The 10,158-nt window shown below is 30.5% G+C and overlaps 1 protein-coding gene and 1 non-coding gene across 3 annotated transcripts; both read left to right on the top strand.

Annotated features, from left to right (window-relative positions):
- The first annotated feature begins 226 nt into the window (after positions 1–226).
- On the top strand, positions 227–1,866 carry LOC110095538 (polyubiquitin-like). Of its 2 annotated transcripts, none has more exons than XM_020821127.2 (2): positions 227–330; positions 859–1,866. In XM_020821127.2, the coding sequence occupies exons 1-2, from the start codon at positions 277–279 to the stop codon at positions 1,738–1,740; spliced, it is 936 nt and encodes a 311-aa protein (XP_020676786.1). In that variant the 5' UTR covers positions 227–276; the 3' UTR covers positions 1,741–1,866. The 2 variants fall into 2 exon arrangements, with proteins under 2 accessions (XP_020676786.1, XP_028548494.1); XM_028692661.1 differs by lacking the exon at positions 227–330 and adding an exon at positions 429–733.
- Positions 1,867–3,831: 1,965 nt separating this feature from the next.
- LOC114579014 lies at positions 3,832–3,939 on the top strand. Its single transcript, XR_003699896.1, has one exon. It is a non-coding gene; the product is annotated as a small nucleolar RNA R71 (small nucleolar RNA).
- Positions 3,940–10,158: the final 6,219 nt, after the last annotated feature.

The following is a 10,158-nucleotide window of genomic DNA, read 5'->3' as shown; positions in this document are numbered from 1 at the left end:
GAGGTATGGAGTTTGAATTGTTATAAACTTAAAAGCTAAATATATAAATATTTAAATTTAAAATATTATATGTTTTTAAATTTTAAAATAAAATTAAATAATTTAATAGACCCTAACCCTAAATATCTTCATAGACTTTTTCCCAACGGCACTTAGCTGGGCAGGCATTTATTGCCCAAAAGACCGCCTTCGGTGGACCTTGAGAAACACCAATACACTAACCCCTCAAATTCTCAGTTCAAGTTGGAGAAAAAGATCTTGCATTGGAGAAGCTAAATGGAAACAAAGGCGCACCTCCCGGCGAAAACAAGAGAGCCTTCGAAGAAGATGGTACTTCTTTACCTGAACCATGCCCTTTTTTAAATCTTCTTACTTTCTTCTGAGTTCTGCCATATGTATATGCTTGCATAACTTTTTTCTGATTTCATGAACAAATTTTTAGCGAGATAACTGTTTATGGTGCAACGGAATGAAAGAATATTGTTTGTTTGTGATATCCAAATAACATTGTGCAGTGATTGATGTTGCACCAAAGTTTGAAAACCTAGCTCGAAAATTTTCCCAAACGCATCCTTCTCTTGTCTTCCTGCTCCTTCCCTATCTATGCTTCTTTTGATTTGTTCTTTTTGTCCTGCATTTGTCCTTGTATACATGCGATATGAATATTTGTGCTATCACTGTCAAATAGGGGAAAATGTTGCAGTACAAATCTCTTCGGTTGATTATTTATATGGTAAATCAACTATATAATTGAATTATTCAGTAGATTTTAATCATTAAGTGGACCTGTTTTACTAATTTCATTTTACATAATTGCTTAATATGACCGACAGTTTCGGATGTTTCTTGATGCTTCAGGTTAAGGTCTCCTTCAAAGTTATTAGATCTCTTACACTTGATCTTTTAAGCTCTGACACAATTCGGAGTATCAAAGACAAGATCTGCAGGATTGAAGGGACTTCAATCAACCAACAAGAGCTCTTTTTTGCTGGGAATCATCTAGAAGATACCAAAACACTATCTGATTACATTGTTTCCACTGATTCTGATCGCACCATAGATGTTCGTGTGGAAGGGAGAATGCCAATTTCCATAAAAATTCCATCAATGGAGAAAACTTTACCGCTTAATGTGAAGTATATGGGAAAAGTTCATAAACTAAAAGTCATGATTGAGGATGAGGTGGGAATTCCTTCAGATCAGCAACTTCTTATTTTTTGTGGCAAAACACTCGAGGATGATCATTTATTAATTGCATGTGGTATCACAAAGAATTCTACAGTTTATGTCATGCTGAATCCATTAGCTAAGCTTCTTCTCCATGTCCACATGGCTTGTGACAATGCCCTCAGTCTTGAAGTAATGGCAGGATATACCATTAGGGATGTCAAGGTTATTGTTGAGAGTTCAAGAGGAATTCCTGCTAGTAAGATAACAATTTTTCATGATGAAGTTGAGCTTCAGGATGGCTTTACATTATCATTCTATAACATAAAGCATGAATCTGTTCTACATCTACAAGCTCCAATACGGATATTTGTTAAAATAATGACTGGAAAGACCATAACTATCACAGTTGAAGCTGGCGATACCATTTCCATTATCATCACTAAGATTGCAAGCAAGATAGATTTTAAATGCAAGAATTTGAAGCTCATGTATGCTGGAAAGGTACTTGAGGATCAAAAGACTCTTTCATTCTATGGTATTAAGAGAGAATCAACAGTCTATCTACGTTGAATCAATAGTCCATTTGCCGGCTCAAGTATTCTATGATTGTAGAAATAAGTGGAACTATTTGTGGATGATTCAGAACTAATTTATTCATATGATAGTTGCATGTTAAATTGAGTGGAGGACTTCTCACTTTCTTTTATGGGTGGCAACATTATGACTTCAATTCAATTGTTCTGATTTATTGAATTATTTTGAATGCTGGTGTTGATAATTTATAGGGCTAAGTATTCTATATTGATTTCTTCGCAATTTAAGTTGCTGCCATTGATTAAAAATCATCCTTGTTCGAACGGGTTGCCAGGGAACTAAGCTAAATATGATAATCAAAGAAGTATTTCCATAAGAAATGAGAACCAAGGCATTCAGATGCAAGGCTGAAAAAACATGAATTATGCATGCACTAATTCATTTATTTCAATTAAGCGTTCATATTTGTATTAGATTATCATTGTGTGGATGAAATTGGAGTTACTTCTTTGACTCCCTTTTTTGGGAAAAGTAATGTTATGAACCTTTGATTCTTTAGAAAAATATATATGGCTGCATTGAGATTATACAAAATTTCAAAATAAATGTATGACAACTTTGGTTATGATTTAGAAAATAAATAATTGCTTAGTGATGAGAAGGAATTAAATAGAATTAAATGAAAAATTTACGGTTGATGCAAGGTTCAGGAAAAGATTGACAAATTTCGCTGAGTGTTATTTTTTGTGGCGCATAATTGGGGTTTATTTTTTTAATGAAATAGGGACAGGATCTTTAGATCATTAATTAATTAATTAATTAATTAAGACAAGTTTAGATCAATTGAATTTGAGTGGGAAGTGAGGGAAGAAGGTTGAATTTAAGTAGAAAGTCTTAGGGCTATTCTGTGATAATTGATTTAATTCAATAGGATTGGCGATGTAGCGCTTAAAAATATAGCGATGAGGTGCTATGTAAGCATCTGAAGCTATACAGTGTACAAATGAGTATTTTCCCAAGAGCTTAGCATTGTAGTGCCTGTTTTGAATGTCACAACGCTCATCATTTGAATGTTGTAGTGCTTCAAGCCTTAGGGCTACAATGCTGGTTCAATTTTCAGTGCTTCAAATTTTCTTAGGTCTTTAATCATAACTTTGATCAAAATTAAATAATAAGGAAATTATAAATAATACAAAATATTCAAGATTACAAAACATAAAAATATGAAAATTATAATAAATTACAAAGTACAAGTAAACAAAAGGAAGGGTTGCATCTCAAACACTGTTAAGTTTATAATTTTCAGTCAGACTTAATTTTATTTATCAACTTTGCTGGGTACATCACTGTGACTTCTTAGGTGGTTTTCATTAGGTTCTTTTCCTATATCTTTAAAGTTAACACCAGTATTGCTAAGTAGAGACCCAAGAGTCTGCTATTAAATGAGATTGCAAAATGTCCTAATTGAGTTTTCAAAATTTTAATTGAAGTAGCTTAATTTTATAATTAAGTTTCCAGTTGAATCACAACCTCTTCCAATGATTACAATTATATTCCCAAACTAGTTATTTTGATTAAATTCTTAAGGGTAAGAAGGTCTAGGATTTATAATAGGTTGCTGAGGATTATTCCAGTTTTCTCCTTTGATTAGGTTGTCCAGAATTCTACTAATTATTCTCACCATTATTATTTGACCAACTAATGTTAGGATGGTACCTCTAATCTGAATTATAGGTATTAGAATAAGGATTATTTTGTCTTCTAATCAAATTTATATTTCTAATCCTTAACGTATTAGTATCCTTAAAAAAATTCAAATGAGCCTCTTCCAATATTATAAAGAATCCAAATCCTAAGTTAACTTCAATAATATCCAATTTCTTCGAAATTGTTTCTACCTGAGCAGTAAAAATTGATAAGGTAACTGATTTATAAACTTCAGCTACTCTCTTAGGATTCATCCTATCAGTAGGCTACTGAAAATTATTAGTAGCTATTTCCTCTATTAATTCATAAGTGTTCTCAAATGACTTAGACATTAAAGATCCTCATGCTATAACATCTATGATTAACATAAGAGTTCATACTAATCCATTATAAAAGGTATGAATAACCAAACAATTAGGTAAAGGATGGTGAGGGCAATTCCTAAGCTTTTCTTTAATTCTTTCCCAACTTTTATAAATTGATTTTTCCTTCAAACTGGGCAAAAGAAGTGATATTATTTCTAAATTTAGCAATTTTTAAGAAGAAAAATACTTAGCTAAGAATTTTGTGCTAACTCATTTCAAGTGATTATAGAGTCTGGGGAAAAGAATTTAACCACATTTTATTGTTATTAATTAGAGAAAATAGGAACTATCTAAGTTTAATGGCATCATCTAGCTAAATATAGGTTAGGATTTTCAACAGAAATTTCACGAACTAAAAATTTTGAACTATTTGGATAATGTCCAATTTTATTTCAAAATTATTATCATGTATAGTAAGTCAATTGAGACTATGATGGATTCCATCTACTTGAAGATTATCATACTCCCTAAGTGGCCTAGTATAGTCCTAATCTTGAACTAGGTTAGACATTGTTAAATTTCTTTTGGCTTTTAGAATTGTTGTAAGGGTCATTTCTATTTTTAGATCAAGCAATAAGGGCTCTTACTATATTTATCAATCATACAACAAAAGTATAACAACTAAAAATTAAAAACTAAACAATCAAACATAAATTTTTATTTTTTTCAAAATTTTTAGCAAACAAAATAAAGATACATGATACAAGTAGGTCTAAATACACACTTGTTTCAGTAATATAATAAATTATAATATGCATGTACTTCACAGGCAACAGTGCCAAAAACTTGCTGGGGTAAGGCAACAAGAGGTTGATAGCGAGCTAATATAAAACTCGTGGAAGTTGAAATATACTTAGGTTTTCTTTGATATAAAATTTACAACAACCCACTAATTTATGCAAGTATATTGGTCGAATTAAATAATAAAGTGATAGAGTAGAGTGTCAAATCCACAAGGAAGTGCTCTACTAAATTGAGATAAAACTATAACTGCTTACTCTAATTACATTAATTTATCCTAATAAAATAAAAAATAATATTTTCGAGTTCCTACACTGAATGAAAATAAGTAAAAAGGTTGATACAATTATAATAAAGTGTCTTAGGCTCATGCATGTAAACTACATATCTTTAATGAAACTCTTAGTTATAGATGTGGATTTTAGCATATGTATCCCTAGATCTCTGTTAAAATTGTAAGGGTGAAAAAATATTTTTAGTTTTCCTACAGGTTTATAATCTTTATAAAACCTAGAATATTCAAACATCATATATCTAGGCATACTAATATTCCATTTTAATATTCTTAATTATTCTTGCATTCTTCCCTTGTCAAGGCTATACATTAAAAAATATTTTAACTACACATATGACTATTATATGCATTTAATGAAGAATAGGAGATATTAAAAACATAAATACCTTCATTAAAGAATATAAGTTTCCATTAATACTCAACATGCTCTTTATATCCTTAACCCAAAATAAGAGAACTATTCATACATGAAAAAACAACAAGCAAACTCATATTAATTTTACTGATAGAAGATTTAAAGTACTGGAGAAGCCGTCAGAAGTTCATTATCATAAAGGATCAAAATATCTTGTCTACATTCCTTCCACTACTTATTGAGTTTCCTATACAAGAATACGTTAAATTCTCGTAGAGATTGTATCTTAACACTTCCCTAATCTCTCTTAGACTTTACTTTAAATGAGTACTGAAGAAGGACACAAAAAAGTATTAAATATTTATTTAAAGGGTTAAACTCCTCAAATAATAGAATTTATAACTATTTATAGTAAGTACATGATCAGATTCAAGCACCGTTGCACTAGATAAGTTAGCGTTGCGGCAGTAAAAAATTAACTAGCACCTTGGGGCTACAAAGTTGGCTATGCTGCGATTCTAGATGACGTGGCATGGTTAGTGCCATGAAAAAAAAGTGTTGTGATGCTTGGAATGACATTTCAACAATGTTGCATTTAAGAGGCTAGCGCTCATGCGTTAATTTTCTCGAAACACAAAATACTACTATAAAAACCCGTATTTTGACCCAAGTAAATAATTTTTTTTGGAGTCATTATAAGTCTAAATTATAATCCATCTTTGTCATAGCATCAATATTGTTGTGATTTAATTACATGATTTTTTTTTCATAATTTTTAGGCACTAGTAAAAATCCTTAAGAAATTGACTCCTGTTAGTATAAGTTGAGATTTCAAGATCGATAGGTGTACGTTTTACAAATCAATTTTACCAATATTTTTTTAAATAAAATAATTTATTTTATAGCTATTTTCTTATAATTTTTAAATACCAAAATAATTTATATGAATTTTATATTAAAAATTATAGAAAATATCCATAAAATAATTTTTTTATTTAAAAAATATTGATAAAATTGATTTGTAAAAAGAACACATATCAGTCATGAAATTTCCACTTGTACCGATAGGTGTTAATTTTTTATGGATTTTCACCAGTGTCCAAAAATAATGAAAAGAATCATGTAATTAAAGAACTACAATATCGTTGCTATGTCAAAGATGGTTTATAATTTAGACTTATAATAACTCAAGAAAAAAAATTATTTACTTCGGGCAAAATATGGGCTGTTATAATCTACCTATCTTAATGAAATATCATCCCCGATATTTCCCTTATGGAATTGGGCACAAAATCAAGATAAAAAAAAATTATATAATTAAATCTCAAATCAAATCAAAACTCACCAAATATCATATACTCATGCAGTTCATTTTATCACATGTCATTCAATTATGTGTAAAAACTAATATATCATTATCTACCCAATCTACCTTGCTCACAATTAATTTCCTATAGCTATGGTAAGAATTTAATTAATTCTCCTAACAACTACTCTAATATATTTGTGATGCCCTAGAATCTAATTTGGAAGAATTATTCTATTATCTTTTGATAAATAACAATTAGATCAATCAAATTTCATTTATAAAAAATAAATAATAAAAAATAATTTTAAAATTCATAACATCTATATATACATTTGTATTCAATTTCCAAAAATTATATGCACTACTCATGATACATACAATTATATCATAACTATTCTGTCCTAAGTATATAAAAGACTAACTAAACTAAAAAGAAATAGAACCTGAAGAATTCTAACCAGACTCACACTCTTGATCTTCTATCTTGGCCTGAAATTATTTAACCATATATAATGAGCTATAAAGCCCAATAGGTCATCAAAACTTACAACTGAATTCAAAACATAATAAAGAAGCAATATGCATGCTAGGGATCAAACCATAATAGTAGCATTCATATGATCTTTTAATCATTGTAGAAATAACAAAATTCACATGTAGTAATAGTAAACTTTATAAATAGTAAATACTACGATATAAAAGCTAGTAAAGTAGTAGACTAGTATAAGTATCAAATATATAAATCAATCATTGTATCCATAATATCAATCAGTACAAAAATTCGATAAAGCATAAAGTCGAAACATTTATAAAGACAGTTGAAATCAAATTAACATAATAAAATCATATAGGAATATACACATGCTATATAATTATTCTATATCAGTATTAAATCAATATCTTAATCACATGCTCAATGTATCTTATATATCACATACTCAATGAATATATCATGATTTTTATATAAAAAAATTAATAATAGTGTTAATAATAAATCCATACATTAATATGAACAATACCTCAATAACATTTATTTTAGTAGGCATACTAAACAAGTAAGAATTTTGACTATTATGATATTTTTTAGTATCGATCAGTAAATTATTTGCTCAATAAATTGAGTCTTTACTCTTCCCATTGACACTGTAAATATATCCTTATAACTCCCAATCAGTGCACTGCATGAATCATTAGAGGATAATACTAAATTATAATATTTAAATGAATGCCCGTCGGCTCACCATCCTGTACAAGTCCAACCAACAGGCCAACCAATCCTTACTTATCATTTACACACACATATTATTGTCACAGTACTATAATAATAATATCGAACAATAATTACTCAATCACATATCAACATTTATTTTTAATGCATTATAAGAAATAAAGTATAATTAAGCTTAATTTATAAAGTTCTAAAATATCCTAATAATAGACAACAAAAATCATATTAAGCAAATCTTCATATGTATTTTCAGTAATTGATGTTAAAACAGCTTGTTATATAACATATATGATTTTTGAATTTACAATTATTGATTCCATGTATCTCTAAGTTATACCATGGAGTCATTGTATTATCATATCTAATATAGTAAGATTTTATTTGTCCATTATTAGTATTATCTTATTTTCCAAGTAAGACCACAATAATGGTCAAAAATAAAATATAAAATCTAACATTTTATCCTTGATTTGAGAAATACATACTTTTTATTATATCTCAATCACTGTATAATCAATCCCAATGAGATTTCAATCACTCTTTCTTATAGGCATTGATAACCTCATACAAAGATGAGGTCAACTGAGCCTTGATCGATCTCCACCTATTTGTTGACCTCATTTCTGTATGAGGTCATTAGGACCAATTCAGACCCTAGGATCTACCTAGACCCTAAGATATACCTAGACTACAGATCAATCCATACCCTAGGATCTACTCAGACCCTTGGATTTACCCAGACACTGGTCAAGCCTGGTTGACTAGTCAACTCAAAATAACCAAAATACCCTTTAGGGGTGTAAACAAACATTTTGAATCAAATGAACTTATTTTGGATGGAACCACTTCCATTCAACTACAAACATTAAATCAAACATGTTAAGCCCAAGCCTAGATCTTGGGTCAATATGATTGACCAAGTCAACCTAGGTTGATCCAAATGTCTCTTAATGGCTTTAAATGGGTTATTCCAACCCTTTTCAAACCTAAAATCAACTTCTAACCATGGCCTAAATATTTTCTAATCATGGGCCAATTAAGTCCAATCAAATTGACAAAGTCAACATATCCACACTTGACAAAGCCACATTGAATACATTTTTAAATTTCAAGCATTTTAGCTAAGTCTTTAGGATCCTTCCAAACCAGCTCAAGGTATCCCTACATGCTAACTTACAAGCCCATGTGGCATGTTAACTTGTCAAGTAGTCAACATGGGCTTTGGAGGGGTCAAAGATGGCCAAAACCCCTCTTAAGCTAATCTCCTCTTAATCTTAAGCCTTTCCAGCTATTTGATCAACCTTTAGAACCTTCGTAGAGCTACCCATAGCCATCAGATCGAGATCCAAGGGCTGCTATCAGTGCATGCTCAAGTGGGGACCAAAGCCTTTCCATGTGAATTGTCCTTGGGATGTCCTCTCCCTTAGCTTTTCAACTACCCCAAATATATGTGGTAGTATCTAGTAGCTCCCCTTGCTGATCTCAACCGACCATTCAATCTGGGGAAGGTTGAATAGGGAAAAACCCCTAAAATGCCAATCATTCTAACCCTAGCCTCTCTCTCACAACCTCAAGCAATTCTAGTGGAGCTCTCAATCCATTCAAGCTTCCCTGGTATCCCTCTACTTATTCCCAGTCCAATTCAACCAGTTAATATCGCTGACGAGCAGTTTCTAGCGAGTTCAAGCACTTTCCATCTAAGGCTTATACCAGGTGATCTATTATGTTTTTAGCCATGCTTTCTTCTAAAAAATGGTGTGTTGATAGTCTATAAATGCAATAAGACATTAAACAGACTAATTTGTCCATTAAATTAAGGTGAAATGCTAACCCTAGTCTAGGACACCTTAGCTTAAATAGCTTTTCATGAAGTAATTTTAAAATTGAACAAATCACACCCCATGATTTATGTTCACTTCCTCAACTTAAGTTTAAATTTTCATCGAAGTTGGTCGATCCTATCGAGAGAAAATTATATAAAACCCACCATAGGGTTCAGTCTATAATGGCCTTTACAGTGCAAAATCTGGGTCGTTGATCCTTCGATCAACGACATAGAACTTGCCATTATACAGACCTTTCCAACAGCATGAGTTGATCCACTATTCCATTTTCTGTCCAACGCCATCAAAGTCGTCAATCCCAAACCGTGGAAGATCCATGATGTAGGGGACACACTAACATTTAAGTGAAATCGAACTCTCTAGCTTCGATTGGCCAATCATTAGTGTGTCGTTGGCCAAGATTGCTCTGTGGTTCCATAGACTAATCCTGAAATGCCACGTAGTATTTAAATGGATTTAAATTTATTTTTAAATAAGTTTTAAACCTAATTTCCTTTAAAAAATTAATTTTTTTTAATAAATTTAAATTTAAATATTATATATTAAAATTTCCAAAAAATATAAATCTTTTAATATAAAATTAAAATTATTTTGATATATTAAATATATT

The sequence above is a fragment of the Dendrobium catenatum genome, unplaced genomic scaffold (assembly GCF_001605985.2).
Source record: "Dendrobium catenatum unplaced genomic scaffold, ASM160598v2 original_scaffold_253621, whole genome shotgun sequence".
NCBI classification, from domain to species: domain Eukaryota; kingdom Viridiplantae; phylum Streptophyta; class Magnoliopsida; order Asparagales; family Orchidaceae; genus Dendrobium; species Dendrobium catenatum.
This window is presented reverse-complemented; position numbering and strand designations above follow the sequence as displayed.

What these genes read in the sequence shown, in the direction of transcription:
- LOC110095538 (XM_020821127.2), top strand. Translation starts at nt 277, where the DNA reads ATGGAAACAAAGGCGCACCTCCCGGCGAAAACAAGAGAGCCTTCGAAG. An exon ending in GAGAGCCTTCGAAGAAGATG is followed by an intron (nt 331 to 858) that starts GTACTTCTTTAC and finishes TTGATGCTTCAG; the next exon opens with GTTAAGGTCTCCTTCAAAGT.